Raw genomic sequence first — 19,576 nt, 5'->3', positions numbered from 1 at the left:
ACGTCACAGCGCGGGCAGACCGCTGGACAGAAGAACAACAAAGGGCAGTAAAGTCCTTAGAATGAAATAATAATACAATGTTGTAAGTTCTTTTTCTTTTTTTATCCTTTTGAGATACTTTATTGATCCCCGTGGGGAAATTATGCTCTGCATTAAACCCATCCTAGCTGTGTAGCTAGGAGCAGTGCAGCACCTGGGGACCAACTCCAGTTCTTTTCCCATTGCCTTGCTCAGAGGCACAGATGGGAGTATTAACCCTAACACGCATGTCTTTCTGGTGGTGGGGGAAACCGGAGCACCCGGAGGAAACCCGCCGTAGACACAAGGAGAACATGCAAACTCCACACCTGGGATGACACCCAAGGTTGGACAACCCCGGGGTTCGAACCCAGGACCTTCTTGCTGTGAGGCGATAGCGCTAACTACTGGGCCACTGTGCCGCCCTTTTAGCAGACGCTTTTATCCAAAGTGACATACATCTGAGAGTTAATACAACACAAGCAAGCATCTAGTCAGGAGGCGACAACGCAAGTAAGTGCCAAAAAACTAGGTCCAAGTCCGCTGTCAACAGGCAGTGCACAAAGGCAATGCATAGGATGCATAGAAGCGATTTTTTTTTTACTAATACCATTAGGTGTGGAGGTGTTCGAGAATAATAATAAAATTAATAATAAAAATAAAAGCAGAACTTTGCTGCAGACTACACATAAGACAGCATTAAACCACATTAGCTACCTTCACCATGTCACCACCAGTCACAGACGAACGAATCACAAAACACACACCCTTCATCTTTCTGACCTCAATATGTGATCACCTTCTCACAGCAGTTGGAGAGCTTCTCATGCCGGCCGTGTTGCCAAAAGCCAGAGTAATTTTTCCCCCCGGTGCTTGGTCATATTCCAGCAGTCTGGCTGTGTGACAATAAAAGGGAACTTGACCTGACTTGTGAGTGGGCAAAGCTCCCGTCTTTGCTGCCTCGTAGCCTCCAATTTGCCCCCCCGGGCTCTGATCAAATGAAAACGCCTTTCAACAGTTCACTTTCGTTCTACTTATCCCAGCTGTGAAGCGTTGTCTGTGCACTTCCGAGCAAATCTGGCGCACAACAACCTGAATTCATCCACCCTGTCCGTCTCTGCTGCCGACTTTCTAACCAAGTAGAAATATGAGAAAAAATAATCTCAAGCAAGACAGAGGAGGAGATGGCTCAGAGAAATGATGGTAATTGCGTGGGAAGAACAGCCATTTGAAAGATCTGTTTCTCTCTCTTTTGCGATGCCGGTTTCGGGGAAGTTGAATTTATTCCCATCTGTATTTTCCCGGGATCAAATGAATTCTGCTTCATTTAATGCGGCGGATTTTAAGGCCGTGAAGTGATGACACATGATGAACACGGTTCAAAAACCCACAGCGTGTGTGGGCGTGATTCTCGCCATCTTCGCAATGCACTTTGCGACGAGTTCTGATGAAACCACAATCTTTCTGGGATTTATTAAGACCACTCAGATGTTGCATATGTATTTTTACAAATCTGTTTCTGCTCACAGGGAGTTAGCGGGTCCATCCCAATTCGCCATCTCAGATTAAGTAGTCTTTATTGGCTTACTGCAGGAATGCGAGCCGACAGGAATGACGGCGGTGGGTTGCAAAACACGACTGTATAGTGTTTCAGACCCGATATAACCTCCACCCTCTGTCTGCACCACTGAGAATCCCGAGGAACGGCGAAGGAACAAAACAACTGACGGCGCAGCGGTCCGGGCGAAACCATGACCTCTGTGGGACGTACCTCTCTAGGAAGGATGCCAGAATTCCCTCCTTTATTTTGGAAAGAGAGAGTTGAAAAAAAAAAAAAAAAGCTCAGGAAAAAAGTACCCGATGTTCGAAACTAATTTTCACAGAAGTTCAGCTACTATTCTGAACAAGTCTGTGGTCACATCGGGACAGTGGACAAGCCGGTTAGTACTCTTGGCACCGGCTCAAAAGCCTCCTGCTGATGTGGAACTCGGACAGCACTTGGAACTCGGAGCTTGCCGACAAATATAGCCAACGCTGAGACTGCTTTGTGTTTCTGTTCTCACTCTCTCTTGCTCTCTTTATCTCTCTCTCTCTCTCTCTCTCTCTCTCTCTCTCTCTCTCTCTCTCTCTCTCTCTCTCTTGCTCTCCCATTCTCTCTCTTGCTCTCTCTCCCTCTCTCTGCCTCTCTTGCTTTGTCACTCTCTCACTTTCTCTCCCTCTATCTCTCTCTCACTCCGTTTCTCCCATACACACACACACACACACACATGCACACACACTGTCTTATCCAGCTGTCATCTCTCACTCCCTCATTTTCTTTTGAATATGCTCTCCCTTTTGTGTCACCATATTTTTCTCTGTCTATCTGTCTCTGTCTGTCTTGTCTGTCTCTCACTATATTTCTCAGCTGGGTAGAGCTCTGTTTTCATTTAGTAAGAAGCAGCCATTGTCTGCTAAGGCAGTCAGATTGCCTTTCTTAAAGTGCGCACAGGAATGTGAAAAAGGAGAGGGAAGTGCACTGTGTGTGTGTGTATGTGTGTGCTGCATAAGTGAATGAGTGTGCATTGGGTGTGTTGACTGAGTGGTTGAGAGAGTAAGGATAAAAAGCCATCCATGGAGACATGCGTGCAAAAATTTGCTGCACCCACCCACCCATGCACGCACACACGCACGCACGCACACACACACACGCACGCACGCATGTACATACAAACACACACACACACACACACACACACACACACACACACACACACACACACACACACACACACATGCTGACCAATGACCCTCAATGTCCCAAACTGACCATGAAGAGAGCCTGGTAGCTGGCGATCATTCTTTGTAGCACTGCGATCACAGCCGTGCTTTCCTCCGCCCTGGCCGAGCTCTGCACACTGAACTCCTTGTCCGAGCTCTTCTGCTTGTGGAGCAAGTTGGGGCCAAAGATGGTGGCCAGGTTCAGAGAGGTCATCTTGTTCCCTGTTATCTGCAACAACAAAAAAATTTAAAAAAAAACAAACAAAAAAACAATCTTTTATATCTACCTAAGTGCACATATGTTGACACTGGCATTCCATTGACCAAGTAGAACAGAGGGGAATCGTCAGGGCCCTCGAGGCCCTCCCAACATATTCTAAAAAATATTATTTAAAAAGTCATCAGTTCTGATTTTATTTCATCAATTCATAATTTGACAATCAACATCCAAACAAAACGTTTCTGAGGAAATAAACATTTCAAATCTGCCCATTCAGTTTGTGTTGGAATGTTGAGGGTTAAATGAAAGAAGCACCTTTTTGTCTCCCAATCAGAATTTTGCTGGCTCGGCAGTTGCTAGGAAGATAATGCTATGCTTCAGCTCTGTGACTGGTGGGCCAGTTATATTTTTACAGAGGGCAGGGCAATAGTAATTCAATGAGAGAGTAATTTCAAATTACAGTAAAATTGACCAATCATATCTTCCCTCTAAATAGGTGGGCTTTGTTATCGCTAACTTTATGACATAGTCTGCCCACTGCGGGGGGGACATGAATCACAAACTAGCGAAAAAATGTCGAACTAGCTAGCTAGTAAGCTTGTTGGTTCATAATGGAAGCCGCGAGTAACATTACCACTAGTGAGGGGGGGCATCATTACAAATTTATTATCCTTACCGTTTTCAAAATTAACATTTAATGAAAAGTTTGAGTTAATCGGAACAGGAAGACTGACACCAGAGCTTAATTTGGTGCAGAAAACCAAGGCTTTTGAGAGACGTTTCAACTCCAGCAATTACACGCTATAACCCTGGATGATGGGTTCAACCAAGGAGCAAAAGCTTTGCTGCTGGGATTGTTTGCTGCTTGGCATGGAGAGTGTGTTCTGCGCCAAAGATGGATTTTCTGATTTAGGAAGTTTATGCAAGTCAGCCATCGCTATCTGAATACTTTGTCATCTGAAAGCTGTGATTCACCTTGAAACATTTGGGTGCACCAGCATAGAGCTCCAGCTGCATGAGCAACAACACCGGGTTGTCATCGCTCATAATGAGAAGGTTAGAAGGAACCGGAATATCAACAAGATTTCTTGTTTGTGGTGGTGGGTTCCAAAATGCCATGATCGTTGTTAACTGTCCATGGTTCTGAAGTGTCTGTCGCTAATGGCTGCTTGGCTGTGCGCACTGTCATGATGTGTAGACTTACATGACATTTGTTGGCTTTGTGTGGTAGGAGGGGGTGGCTGTCATGCGTTTTGCACATAGTTTTGCAACCCGGCCCGTTGTCACCATATTCCAGAAAAGGCGGTTTTGAACTTGCACAGATCAGATAAATTGAAAGTATATAGCATAGATATGCCTCACAGTCACAGCAGGAAGGTCCTGAGTTCGAACCCCGAGGTAGTCCAACCTGGGGGTCGTCCTCTGTGTGGAGTTTGCATGTTCTCCCCACGTCTACGTGGGTTTCCTCCGGGTGCTCCGGTTTCCTCCCAGTCCAAAAACACGTAGGTCAGGTGAATCGGCCGTACTAAATTGTCCCTAGGTGTCAGCCCTGTGGTGGCCTGGCGGCCTGTCCAGGGTGTCTCCCCGCCTGTCGCCCAATGACTCCTGGGATAGGCTCCAGCATCCCGTGACCCTTAGAGCAGGATAAGCAGCTTGGATAATGGATGGATGGATAGCGTAGTGTATATAAATACAGGGATGGTTTTTTACAGGTGTTACAGGTGTGAATAACCCCTTAAAAGCCTCAAAATCTAACGTGTAGCTCATGTCCTGGTATCACCAGCAGTCAGCCTCGTTTCAGAAGTTGCATGAAAAAAAAAATCAATCAAATCAAACGCTGAGTTGTTGAAATCACAGTGTAAACAAAGCCAAGTGCTTGGGGAAATGGAGGCAAGAGGCTCCATTTAGAGATCGGGCCTCAAAGGAACTTCGTGATAGACTTAAGAGATTTACATCTGCTTCGAAACCTGTTTCGTTGAAAACCCCTTTTTGAACGAGATATTCCCCTCCCAGTGAGGCAAAGTGTCCAATAAAATGTCTCATAAAATCAATCCCACATTCTATTTACAACATTTCTCATCATCTTTGGAGCAGAAAAAAAGATTCTTCATAATTTGAGCCACCTGAATCTGGTTTTATTTCTTTCATTATAGTGTCTGCTTTCACTTTGCCTGTCTTCATGTCAGTCTTCTGTCTATTAAAGCTTTTATGTCTCTGTTAAACCAAATAAATGATTTCAAGAGGCTATTGTTCGTGTTCATTCCCCGTTGACCTCAGATATCATAGAAATCAACGAGTCACGCATGAATCGTTACTATTTGATTAAACATTTTGCTTATTCAGAACACCATAATTCAAGAGTTAGAATGTTATCTCATATCTATCTATATATATTATATAATTTAAATTACATATATTATTGTATATACATACAATATATTATATATATAATATGTATTATAAATTATACTACACTATATATATATATATATATATATATATATAGTGTAGTATAATTTATAATATATATATATATATATATATATATATATATGACTTTGTTAAAAGAAACACTCAACGATAGGAAAAGTGCCCAACAAATAAGGAACAAAATAATCCTGGAATATATATATATATATATATATATATTTCTCATGTTAATCTTCAAGGTTTGATAAAAGATAATATCACACAAATTATCAGTTAAAAACCACTCCTTTGGTGCATAAGTGCTATTGTGTGTGTGTGTATGTGTGTGTGTGTGTGTGTGTTCTATTTTTCAGACCCTGAAACAGTCCAGGAACAACTGTGACTGACTGTGCGTCAGCAAGGCGAGACGACGTCACCGTTTTGTCGAGATTACACGTTCCTTGGAGATAACGTTCACATTTCCTACGGACCCCTCACTCCTCCCCCACTCCCGCCATCTCCCCACCTCACCTAACTCTCCCACTGTCTCTCTGTTTTCATCCTCTCCTCTCTCTTTAACACCTGCGCTCCTTCCCTCCCAGCTCTCTCTTCTCCTATCCTTCATCCATCCAACCCCGTTCCCCATAAACACACACACACAAACACAGTTGGTCTCACTTTCCTCTCTCTGTCCCAGGGGAGTGATGGGAACCGAAGGGGCAGCTAAACAGCATTGACGGCTTGCTGCCGCCCGAGCGTGAAATGCGCCGACTTCCTGTTACGATCTCAGAAACAGATACGGGAGCCATGGCAGTAGAAGTGGTGAAGTGGAAACACACCAAACAGTCAAGCACCCATTCGCGCACACAAAGATAACAAACCCCTCGGAAGACTTAACCTAGTCTCCTTTTCCTTTCTAGTGCTCACCTCCTGTCCATCTTTATCCTGCTGGTCATGGGCGTGGTCCGCCACGGTGGACAGAAACTCCAACAGGCGGTTGAGCGTGTCACTGTTGCATGCTGGGAGAAGATAGAGCAACAGCTGTGTCACACTCTGCTGCTCTTCTTGGTCCAACACTGCAACAGAGATACAAACAGAAGAGACAGAAAAAAAATTGAAGAGGGAGTGGTAAAAGAGGAAGCAGATGAAAGATGAGGAGACGAAAAGGAGGAAAAAGAACTAACAGAAGTGGAATAGCGTGGTCCAGCTATGTTGTCACTTAGCGACGTGACAACATAGCTTGTTAGAATTAGCAAGATGATGATGGTTCCTAAAATCTCTTATTATATTTTCCTATTTGGAAAAAAAATTAAATTTCCTCAGATGAGATCTGTGTTTCACACTGGTTTAAGTCACCTATTGATTTTGTTGTACAAGTCAAATGCTGCTTTTCGTAAAGCTCTTACACATTTTAAAACAGTAATTTATTCACAAAAGCAATGCTGTTAAAGCTGGAGACTTCTGCCATGTAATAATACACAGGCTGGTTTACATTTATAATTTCACTTTACAGACATAAAAGTATATAGTTAGACCACACTCACTATGTTAATACTTTGGAAGATGTCTGTAAAAGCTTGATGTTTGATATCCAGAAGACTACAATGTTTACAAGCCAGCTTTCTGTTGCCTTCGATAATGTTTGTGATCACTTATTTTGTGTTTTAGGTGTAGTCACTGACATATCTTTATGTTTCTGTTGTCAGTTGACTGCACGATTATTAAAAAAAAAGTGCTCTGGCTGAGGGTCACAAAATGTCCTCAAATTAGCATTAGCCTTGGTTAGCATTTTGTTAGCCAGTTAACATGTCTGTGTTGTTAGGTTTTATGGTGCGTGGACTCACTTGTTAAAGGGCACTACTAGCAACCGAAATAAACGCTGTTTTATGGTAGCATATTATGAATTCTGAAGCAGTAATTTACTCAAAATTGCTAATAAAATGGCTGGCTGGCTGGCTGGGCCGCTCCATTGGCATGCTACGGTTAGACTCTCAACAGTTAGCGTCTCGCTAGTAGCAGGTTCCTTGTGAGCATGTTACTATCTAAAATTAATGTGTTTTTATTTTAATTCTTAGAAAATAATCAGTCTTTGGCTTTTACCTGTCAGTCACGGACCTGACGGCGACTTGAGACAAGGAAAAGTCCGCCATCTTGCAGCTATTGTATGTCGCTGGAAAATGACGTCAGACTGGGCCAATCAAGATGAGGGCAAGCGTCTCATGTGCGTTGGTTAGTTACTGGTTTTACTACGTTTGTCAGTAGCGTGGTAGTAGTGTGGTTGTTTTCTGAATGAAATAGCTTTTCAGTGGCAACACTCTTTTGTTAATCAAGTAGGGTATTAGCGTCCACACAAGCTTCGTTTTCCCAAACGTTTTTGAAGCTTAAGTGCAGCGGAGCTTTCTGCTGCGGTCTGACATAAAACTGCTAAGGATCAGCAAGTGACGCCACCGCCCCATACACCAGTGTTTCTCAACCGGGGGACCCCTAGTGGTCCGTGGTGTAATTGCAAGGGGCCCGTGAAAATAAAACGTCTTTAAAAAAAAGATCCTATGACATTTATAGAAATAGGATTATTTTACTCAAATGTGACTGAGACCTTTATCTACCTAAACTATAAAGGGTAACAGGACTTTTTTCTCTAATTACATCTGTTTCACAAGTGTAATTTATTGTATTTAATAAGAGGTCTCGCTCCCGTTTGCATTGTTAAAAGTTACTGAATACATATTCTGTTTTGTTACATATATCTGAAAGTTACTGAATACATATTCTGTTTTGTTACATATATCTGAAAGTTACTGCATAAGAATTCTGTTTTGTTAACTATATCTAAGTTACAACTGAAAGCTCTTATTTTTGCCCCAAAGAGTGAATAAATGCTATAATGCAATTTAAAATGCAGTTTCTACTGTTTCTATCAAATTGCAACCCCCCTCCCCCAAGATCAGGTGGAGGGGTCCTCAGGGTACATCAAAAATACGCAGGGGGTCCAGGACCCCAAAAAGGTTGAGAACCACTGCCATACACGGACCTGTCCTGGTCGCTGCTCTAGCGCCTCCTCTGGTCGGTCGGTCGGGGCGCCCCCACCCCCCGGATCGGCAGAGAGGGGGTGGAACAGCAACCGGGACGGCTCACAAAAAAAAAGCATAGCTAACAGACGCACTTCCGTATGACGGTGACGTCACGTACCAATCCTTGGGCTGATGCCATAGACTTGCTGCAGGGTAATACAGATACACACACACACACACACACACACACAGATGAACATACACACACGCTCGACATCTGCTTTTTGTTATCATGTGGTGCGCATGTTGTTTTTGTTTGTTTGTTTGTTTTTGTTGCCAAATTGAGAGCGCAGCTTGTTGTTTAATAAACAATTGAACGTGTTTTGCCTGCCTGTCTGTTTGACTGGCAGTTTTATTGATCACTGAGATAGCATTGACTTGGAACGAAGTTGGCTCAATGTAAAAAAAACATAGCTTCAATGCAGTAAACTGCTTTTGCCATGTTGCTGTAGCTTAAGTTGCAAGTTAAGCTTCATATAATGTAGAGTAACTGGTAGCTTAGCTCTCTACACTTCCCAAGTAGCTTGCCCAACACTGGTGTTGGTGAACTGCTTTTCATAGGGGCCTGGGAACCCCTCCGGTGTCCAGAGGATGAGAAGAAGCAGTCGGTAAAGACACGAAGAAGAAGAAGAGGAAAGGCACTACTGAGCTCACTCATGGTGTTGATGAAAGCAGTGTAGAGCTCCTTGGTGAGGAGCGGGTCCGGCATGTCTCGGAGGAACTCTTTCAGTAGAGCAGCCACGTCGTGGACGCTGTACTCCTCATCCAACTGAACGTCCACGCCACGATCAAACTCCTCACGCAGCTGGACGAGAGAGAGAGAGAGAGAGAGAGAGAGAGAGAGAGAGAGAGATGAGGACGTCATGAATCATGAGGAGGGTGGATGAAGGGGAAGACGGGAAGGGAGGCGATATATCCTATTGAGAAACATATCTGCACATAATGACATCAAACAATGTACATTATACTCAGGGAAGTGCACACGCAAATGCACATGCCAAATTGTGCGTGCACGCACACACACACACACACACACACAATCACACAATCACACGTTCATGCACACACTCATATAAACAAACTCGATTCCTGCTGTTCTTCTACGTGACCCTGTTGACTCACAGTTAAAATTAGTCGGACCAGTCCAGCTCTCAATCTTCATCTCATCTCCAGTCCGGCCCTCGTCTGACCGCAGCCGGCATTAAAAAGACTATTGTGTGGCCCTTACAGGACCAGCACTAGCCAGAAACACCCCCAAAAAACCTTACAACTATTTTGCAAACACTTCACCCTGACATACTGGAATAGAAATGATCAGTGTTACGACCGTTTGTTAATGTACAGCTGTTAACAGCGGGGAATATCAGGTAAAGAGGTAAAAGAAGAGATCAGAAGAGCTCATAGAAATTACAAAGAAAAAAAAAGGATGTAAAGGTCAACATCTTTAATTTACATGTATTTCTATTGCTCAGCCCTGGTTAGCCCTAATCTCTGTGTGGATCTAAAAGGAGTCATATCACCTGAAACTAATCCGCTTCACGGGCCCTGTTTACACTTGGTTTTAAAATGCGTTTTGGGCGAGCCGATCACAAGTGGACAGCGAGACACATCGCCCTTTACACCTGTGTCTATCATGTGTCTCCAAATGCGTCCTGCTGACTACTTGTTTCGTTACTCCGAAGAAGAAAAAGAAGAAGAGGAGGATGAGGAAGAAGAAGAAGAAGATTAATTCCTGTTATGTCCTTGTCGGGGACACATCAGGACGCATTAGCATTTACACTACAAAAGATACGCGGCCAAATGCGTCCCACACCACCTCGGCAAGTGGTTTGAGTAACCGGTTCACAAAACATTTTGGTGGTCGTTTACACTTGTATTTAGCGCTGTCCACTTGTGATCCGATTGCAAAAAAAAAGAAAAAGAAAAAAAAAGAAGTGATTTAAAACCAAGTGTAAACGGGGTCAATTACTCTCTGCATGACCACGGGTCAGGTTATTATTATGGTTCTTTGCAAATAATTAGGGAATATGAATGTTGTATTATTTGGACCAAAGTGTTATTGGGGTTGCTGTGCTGCACGGGCACAGATGCATGCTTAGCCTTTACCAAATGTATGCCGTCACATTTGGGTCCGTCCTATACTATTGCAATGCCCTAAGCGAAATAGACGGGGAAACTTATTACTGTTTAAGGGAATTTCCCTTCGTGCAGTAAAAAAAAATGGCCTCGCAAACAAAGTGTGACTATACAAGACCGGTGCTTTTGCAGACTTGAATGAGAGATAAAGATCTGTGATTGTGGGCTTAGAAGCTGAACAAACAAAAGGAGAGGATGGGAATTCTCGCCGTGCTCAGGCATAAAATGTGTGACCCTGTGTCCTCTGCAGAGACGTGAGAGAGAAAACCCTCAAGACCGCAAAGTGGCGGTTATAGGAGAGGCCGGATGGGGGAAATGTGGGCGGTGAATATTAATGTGCAACACGCCACCTCGGCTTACGTTCTCGCTGCTTTTAGTCATGAAGGCCTACCTGATGAAAATGCAAGTGTGTGCAAAGACGTATGCATGTTGGAAAACAGAGCGGGATTAGGTCGTATCCGCTTGTAATTCCCCTGACCTCCTCTGCGGCTCATTTCAGCCCTTTTTTTCCCAGGGTTGCTGGGTTCACAAGTAAAGAGACTCAGTATGGAGAAAAATCTACTGCTCCTGCACAGAGTAACATGTTGTATGTGTGTATACAGCGTATTTTTATATTGTCTAACAGTGTATTTTTGTGCACCCCCCCCCTTTTTTCTCCCCAGTTGTATCCGGTCAATTACCCCACTCGCTGCTCCACCCCCTCTGCTGATCCGGGGAGGGCTGCAGACTACCACATGCCTCCTCCGATACATGAGGAGTCACCAGCCGCTTCTTTTCACCTGACAGTGAGGAGTTTCACCAGGGGGACATAGTGCGTGGGAGGACCATGCGACCCCGTCCCCGTCCCCCAATCAGGCGCCCCGACCAACCAGAGGAGGTGCCAGTGCAGCAACCAGGATACACACATAGTACATTCAATCCGGCTTCCCACCCACAGACACGGCCAGTTGTGTCTGTAGGGACGCCCGACCAAGCCGGACATAACACGGGGATTCGAACCAGCGATCCCTGTTTTGGTAGGCAACAGAATATATCGCCACGCCACCCGGACGCACCATAGGATGGTTTTGTTTGGTGGTGTTGCCGTTCGTGGTGCGCAGATGAAAAACAACATGTAATTCATGAAAAGTGTAACGCATTACTTCATTTCTGAAAACGAGTAGACGCACAAAGTTAAAATGACTGAGTTGAGTAGATTTACCTTCAATAACGATTTACGTTATTCAGCTTTCCATTATCTGGTGGTGATCTAATCAATCGTCTTTGCTGCATGAGTGTGGTTTATCGAAGGGTAGGGCATCCTGTCTTTACCATCCCATACTCGAAACATATGCAACTCAAGTGCAGTAAACAGCTTTACATGAAAGCATGTTGAGTCACAACTAGCGGCCCCCCGGTGTCGAGTGAAAATACGCTCAAGTCTCACCTGCCGAACTCTCTTCTTGGAGCTTCCCACTCTGAAGATCCCCACAGTCTGCAGACCTGGATGGACAACACACACAAATATATAGCATTTATTCTCTAAAACTTAAATGCAGAAAACATCATTCTAACATTGGAGCGGTATAAAGACATGAGGACCAGGTGAGGGAAATAAAGGGCAGGTAGAGGCTGAGGTTCAGAGACGGTCGTTCCCTCCTCACATAGGTGGCCTCTTTGACTCCCCGTTCAAACCAGCGTTCCTCCCTATCAAGGATGTGCACATCCTAATTCCTGAAATGGCCACTGGCCTGTAGATGGTGTAGACTGTGGAGTCCTGGTCTGACGTATTGGCTCTCCTGTGTTGTGCCATCCTCTTGGCCAGCGTCTGTTTAGTTTCCCCGATGTACAAGTCACGGCAATCCTCCCTGATATATTTAACTGAGAATCATAAGTGGTCTTCCATAACTTTCGATGCGATTGGAAACCTAAAAAAATAAATAATAATAATAATCTTGGGCGTCTGGGTAGTCTAGCGGTCTATTCTATTGCCTACCAACACAGGGATCGCCGGTTCGAATCCCCATGTTACCTCTGGCTTGGTCGGGCGTCCCTACAGACTCAACTGGCCGTGTCTGCGGGAGGGAAGCCGGATGTGGGTATGTGTCCTGGTCACTGCACTAGCGCCTCCTATGGTCAGTCGGGGCGCCTGTTCAGGGGGGAGGGGGGAAATAGCAGGATCCTCCCACGTGCTATGTCCACCTGGCGAAACTCCTCACTGTCAGGTGAAAAGAAGCGGCTGGCGACTCCTTATGTATCAAAGGAGTCATGTGGTAGTCTGCAGCCCTCCCCGGATCGGCAGAGGGGGTGGCGCAACGACCGGGACGGCTCAGAAGAGTGGGGTAATTGGCTGGATACAATTGGGGAGGGGGAAAAAATCCAAAAATAAAAAGAACTGGCACCCCGCCAGCACCGGCCCCATCCTAGTTGAAAAGAGGCAATAGAGGCTAGAGCAGGCTGTGCCTATGCCTCTGCCCGGTTCGCTGTCAGTTAGCAGCCGGAAGGTTGCAGAGGTGCCACCTGCCAGGTGTCCTAGAGGTTTTCTATTTACTTTCAATTCAACGTCTCTCACTGTAGTTGAACTGCAAAAATTACAAGTCGCATAACTTGTCAGGCTGTATGCACTGAGCCCCGGTACCCTCTCCATTTTATGTTTGCTGCCTTTGCACACTGTAGCTCAAACACAGAGTATAACAAGAACAAAACCAGGAGTCTTCATAATGATGAGAGGTAGTGTCTCTATTGAGCTGTTATTTCAGCCAAAAGCCAGGACAGACGGATGTGGCGGCTGCATGCTGGGGTTTTGTTGATTTACTGTGTAAAGAAGGAGCGGTTGTCCTGTTTTGCAGCTTGATTAAACCAATGAATCATGTATCATTTCCTGGAAACCGAAGATGTTCTTTTGCGATTGCAGCAACAACTCTTGGGCAACTCCTCATGCACTCGCTGCTGCCCAAACGCTGTCCCTCGGTATCAGGGCTGGGCAATCGTTCCTGTTGTCATACCGTCCGCTCGTGGCCACTGGAGTTCGACTGATCGATAAAAGTCGGTGCGTTTGTGCTTGGTGTGAATATATCACAGCGTCACGTTCCGCTGAACATTTTTATCTTTAATATCACAATCCAAATCATATCCGTAACATGAACTACTCCTATGGAGCGCGGGGCAAAGTTCTGGTGAGGAGGCGTATGGAGAACGGGGCTGCGGGGCGTCAGATCCATGGAAAAGAGACCGCAAACTGGTCTGTGACGAGGGATTTGAAATTCCCTCGTCACCCGCGCCGATTAACGGGCACGTGGCCTGGGAGCACAACAGCACGGCGGCCCGGTGGTGAGCACTGCTGCCTCACAGCAAGAAGGCCCTGGGTTCGAACCCCAGGTCGTCCCAGGTCCTTTCTATGTGGCGTTCGCATGTTCTCCCCGTGTCTGCGTGGGTTTCCTCCTCCGGGTGCTCCGGTTTCCTCCCACCATCAGAAAGACATGCATGTTAGGGTTAATACCCCTGTCTGTGCCCCTGAGCAAGGCAGTGGAAAGAAGAACTGGAGCTGGTCCCCGGGTGGCGCTGCAGCTGCCCACGGCTCCTATACAGCAGGATGGGTTAAATGCAGAGGATGGATTTTGTTGCACGCTTGCTTACGATGACAAATGGAAAAAAATGGTGTGCAAATGCATCAAGTAGCTCTGTTAGAGCAGGGACCACCTTTGGAATTGTGCGGCTGACGGTGTTCTAGCTCCGGTTCTCTGCATCACCTATACCACACATAAAGGTAGGAGTAGCAAAAATCCACAAGCCAATGCATACAGTCTGCAGGGCTGTGAGCGCATGGCTTCAACGTGTCGCAGCAGCAACGTACGGGTCAAGAAGCTGGCAAAGAGAAGCCATCGTCTCCGCTGAGAATCTACATCTTTCACATAACTACTCATCTGGGAAAGCCAAAGGGTACTGTCGGTCTCTAAAAACTCTCGCTTTCCTAAGAAACCCTCTGACTATTCCCGTATTGAGGTCCGTGGGATCTCCTAGGAGTGGTGATGCCATTTTCCAAGACAGCTGATTGGTCGGTAGGCGGTGCTTTTATACGTTTTCCTCTGTGATCTCGAGCACAACCTCCTCTGGAGCCGTTTGGGTGTGCAGCCATAAATTATGTACCCTGGTAAAATGTGAACCACTGTCGTGACACTGAAAACCCAGGGTTAAACCTGGAGTTACCTCGCTAACCCCGAATCCTGCTTCGTATTATGGGCATCAGGAGTCCAGGAGCCTGTTTTTTAACAAACAATAAGAAGTCCCGTCATTGCTTAACACTATGGTATGTGAACGCTGGTAACTATAGCATCTTGAGGTGAGGGGGTGCTACATTTTGAACTCAATATCATTTGCATATGGTGGTAAAGAAAATGTAGAAATGCATGGCATTCATTTTGATTTGGCATGTTGCGGAGACTTGAACGGGGGCCGAAGGCAGGGTGGGGGGGGGTGCTCACATCCCACCCCACTTCTAAAATCGCTACTCCACCCCTGGGTAATGCCCCCGGGTAAAGTCTGCAGAAATGCGGACTAAAGGAAAGTGTGCATAAAGGGCTCAAAACGTCTGCGAGAGAGCCCTCGTGCACTTGACGATTTGACAGCGGGACAGCCCTAAGCCCTCGCGGACTTAGCAGGAACTCGCCACAAAGTCCGTGAGTGTGGACACTGGCATCGGGCCAGAGCCTCTCATCGCTAACACATCTCCTCGTTTCTTCCCTGTCCGTGTCTCTCCGTGCAAAACGTGGATGCAATTAAGAGACGTACCCTCAGGCTGGATCCAAATGTCTGGACTCTCCGCTGCACTTGCAGACTCGCGGACTTTCCGAGTGCTGAGGGGCCTCAAGCGGACTTTCTGCAGACTTCCAGAGAGTCCCCTTGGACTTCACTGCTTTTATTATCCGCAATTCATTGCAATACGGACATGATGCGGTAGTTTTTCCAGTGGTGGACAAAAAAAAAAACTTATTACGAATGTGTAAAACAATTGCTATGTTACATTTTATTTGAATCAAGTGGGCCAGAAATAATATTCAACCTCATCATGACCCAGAAATACGTGAATGTATAGACTATAGAGGTCATCAAAATGCATTTTACTATTCCAGCCTACCCTACGAAAGCTGCGCACAACTCAGTGGCGCATGTTTCATTATGCATATCACAACCAAATTAAAGAGCCGTGTCTGCAAAATTACATCTTGTTTATTGGGGAATATTATGGATTCTTCCCGGAAAAATTGTCAATGAAATGAAGCTCAACGGTCTCGTGTCGAGCGAGCGAGTCGAAAAGAAAGGGGAGAACCTTAAAAGGAGATACGGGGTAAAAACCACCCTCGGCCGATGGATCAAAGATGTGATGCGGAACATCAAGCTGGAAAAAATCAGATGCGCCCTTTGCGGCTCTATCATGAGATTATGCAGAACCTGGGACCCATTAATAAACTATGTGAGCGGTTCACCTGGCCTGGAACGATGAAATCATACCCCTACAGGTGGTCTGTCCTGTCTCTGCTCGGATACAGTATGATGCACGCTTTTGGTTTTTGGGTTTTTTGGTGATCTTTCTATTTCGGATGTTGTTGCTGGTGTTATGTTTTATTTCTTTTTGATATTCCTTAACGCTCTGTACATATTTATACCATGAGATAGTGGCTTATTTTAATGTCTTGTCTGTAAATGGAAAAAAAAACAACCCGGGGCATCCGGGTGGCGTGGCGGTCTATTCCGTTGCCTGCCAACATGGAGATTGCTGGTTCGAATCCTCGTGTTACCTCCAGCTTGGTCGGGCGTCCCTACAGACACAATTGGCCGTGTCTGCGGGTGGGGTGCCGGATGTGGGTATGTGTCCTAGTTGCTGCACTAGCGCCTCCTCTGGTCAGTCAGGGCTCCTGTTTGGGGGGGGGGATAGCGTGATCCTCCCACCTGCTACGTCTCCCTGGTGAAACTCCTCACTGTCAGGTGAAAAGAAGCGGCTGGCGACTCCACATGTATCGGAGGAGGCATGTGGTAGTCTGCAGCCCTCCCCGGATCAGCAGAGGGGGTGGAGCAGAGACCGGGACAGCTTGGAAGAGTGGGGTAATTGGCCGGATACAATTAGTGAGAAAAAGCGGGGGGGAATAATAAATAAATAAATAAATAAAGTGTTGCAAAAAATCGACAACCCTCGGCTACTGGTTTCGTGTAAGGAGTACACCGATTACATAGGCGAGGGCTGCAGCGATCACCGTGTAAATGACTGTAGAAGTCGCTTGAACATTTCCATGGCAACCAATGAAACGCGATTGATGCCTGTCTATCAGCGGCTTTTATAGCCTTGCAGTCTCGCACCCTTGCAGACTTGACGCGATGACGAAGAACACATCACAGTACGTACAACTGAAGTCCATGAGGGCTCAGTCCTCACATCCAGAGGGCGGATACTTGGATTCAGCCTTTGTCACATCTGAGCCCCACTCAGCTTCTCTTGTCAGTCTCTGGGCTGTTTCCTGTGTGAGGTGATGAATAGGCCCGGGATGGCAGGAGAGAGGAGGAATGGTAGGATCCCCCTCTTTATTACTATACTGGTGCTAAACACAGTTTTGAACAACCGTTATAAAGCCGGGGCATTCAGACAACAGACTGGGACTTCATATGTGGTAAAGTTGTTGAGTCTGAGCAAACTCTTCTGAGGGTTGGTAAAAAGAAAATCCTTAAAAAAAAAAAAAGTAAGAGTAGTAGTATAACAGTAGTATAGGAGTACATTTCCATGTGATAACCAAAGATCTACTGGGCATCTTCCAGATATGAACTTGTTCAACGACGAGTAAGAGGTGCGTTGCTGCTGGGAAAGAGCATGTACGCCAATTCAACCTGACCTAGATTAAGACGCAGCAGGAAAATCACAGGGATTGGCCTTGGAAAAAAACTAGCTGAGAGACGCCGGTTTTAGGTGACCTTCCAAGACCTTTCTCCCAGGTATTAACGTTCTGCCCAAAGCACTGGAGATACACCAGCGACGTCTACTCATGAGAAGTTCATATTCACCGTATTTCTCCAGGTGCTGACAGCAGCTATCGACCACCCGCGGCACTTGTCGGTAGATGGGGTTGAGGCTCAGCCTTTTATCCCGGTGCTTCTCCTTTTTGCTGGGCGTCTCGGTGGGGAGGGAGAGCTGCAGCGCCTCCAACAGGCGCGACTGGTTATCGTCCAGGTCGGTGATCGAGTCCACTGACATGCCGCCCTGATGGGGAAAAAAAAAAACATAGATGTTTATGGGGAACGCTTTTCGTTTTGACAAATTCAACCGATGACCAGACTAGAAGCAGAAAACAACAAAAATAACACAAATCATTTGGCACCTTGACACATCCATCCATCCATCCATTACCCGAGTCGCTTATCCAAATTCAGGTCGCGGGGATGCTGGCGACTATCCCAGCAGTCATTGGGCGGCAGACAACCTGGACAGGCCACCAGTCCATCACAGGGCCAACAAACACACATTCACACCTAGGGACAATTTAGTATGGCCGATTCTCCTGATCTACATGTCTTTGGACTGCAGGAGGAAACAGGAGCACTCGGAGGAAACCCATGCAGACACGGGGAGAACATGCAAACTCCACATAGAGGACGACCCGGGACGACCTCCCAAGGTTGGACGACCCCGGGGCTCGAACCCAGGACCTTCTTGCTGTGAGGCGACCGCGCTAAGCACTACGCCACCGTGTTGCCACCCTGACACATAGCAAAAACAAACTATATGCTAAATAAATGCTATAGAGTATATGCTAAATGCTCATGAGAAGTTCCCAAACTCTACCTTATATCGTTTCCCATTACTCCGTTTTTACTTCTTTTTAAAAGAAGAATTTGTCATTTATATTAGACCTGGAAGAAATGTGGAGGATCATGTCAAATTAGTGTAGTGGGCACGCATGACTGGGTGTAGTTTGGGAGTAACAGGTGTTACGACAGGATTAACCTCACCCGCCGGCGTGCCCGTGGGGCGGCTTCTGGCGTGTTGGGTGACGTTGACTCGTTGGCTGTTTCCGATGTGGAGCTGAGCGAGGAGTTACTGCTGGACAGCTCCTTGTTGGACGGCCGCTTGGTGGCGAACTGCAGGACAGATGACCAGACTGTATCATTCAAAAACACTCACATATGATGGACAGAGATGGACAGAGGAAGTAATACAGAGAGAAAAAGAGAACATACTTTAATGGGAAGATGGCTAGATTAATAATCATCATCATCATCATCATGATTACATTTATATAGAGCTTTTCTAGACACCCAAAGTGCTTCACATTGAAGGGGGTAAACTTCAACCACCACCAATGTGTAGCACCCACCTAGGGTGATGCACGGCAGCCATTTTGCACCAGAACACTCACCACACATCAGCTTGAGGTGGAGAGGGAGGACTCATTGAGCCAATTACATGGGGGATGAAAGCCAGGAGAAAGTCAGGTTGGGTATTTTGCCAGGACACCGGGGAGCCCCCTACTCTTTGCGATAAGTGTCATGGGATCTTTAATGACCACAGTGAGTCAGGACCTCGGTCAAACGTCTCATCCGAAGGACGGCATCTCTTACAGCACAGTGTCCCCGTCACTGAACTGGGGCATTGGGATTTCATATTTGTTGTTTTTTATGAGGACCAGAGGGAAGACTGCCCCCTATTAGCACACCAACACCACTTCTGGCAGCAACTCAGTTTCCCCAGGAGGTCCCCCATCCAAGTACTAGCCAAGCCCATACGTTAGCTTAGCTTAGCTTATGTCAGCTTAGTGTATCTTAGTGTAGCTTAGTTTATCTTAGCTTAGCTTAGTTTAGCTTAGCTTCTGTCATTTGGCAGAGCCAGGGTACATGTTGGTGTGACTGCCGGCATTAACAAACAGACGGACAGATTGAGCGAGGATCTGTTGACTTAATATGCATTTTTATTACATTTCTGTGTCATATCTATGCTTTGGCA

At 46.0% G+C, this 19,576-nt stretch overlaps 1 protein-coding gene across 2 annotated transcripts in view; it reads right to left on the bottom strand.

Moving 5' to 3' along the window:
* Window positions 1-19,576, bottom strand: part of LOC130131335 (rho GTPase-activating protein 6-like) — an 88,300-nt gene that overhangs the window by 9,572 nt on the left and 59,152 nt on the right. For both annotated transcript variants that reach the window (XM_056300993.1, XM_056300992.1), the window contains exons 5-10: window positions 18,586-18,714; window positions 17,641-17,836; window positions 12,041-12,096; window positions 9,133-9,283; window positions 6,335-6,483; window positions 2,828-3,007 (exon numbers count right to left, since the gene is read on the bottom strand). In XM_056300993.1, coding sequence (XP_056156968.1) covers window positions 2,828-3,007; window positions 6,335-6,483; window positions 9,133-9,283; window positions 12,041-12,096; window positions 17,641-17,836; window positions 18,586-18,714 — 861 coding nt within the window. The remainder of the gene's footprint in view (window positions 1-2,827; window positions 3,008-6,334; window positions 6,484-9,132; window positions 9,284-12,040; window positions 12,097-17,640; window positions 17,837-18,585; window positions 18,715-19,576) is intronic.

Source organism: Lampris incognitus, chromosome 21 (assembly GCF_029633865.1).
Source record: "Lampris incognitus isolate fLamInc1 chromosome 21, fLamInc1.hap2, whole genome shotgun sequence".
Lineage (NCBI taxonomy): Eukaryota > Metazoa > Chordata > Actinopteri > Lampriformes > Lampridae > Lampris > Lampris incognitus.
The sequence above is the reverse complement of the archived record's forward strand: the minus strand, read 5'-3'. Positions and strand labels throughout refer to the sequence as shown.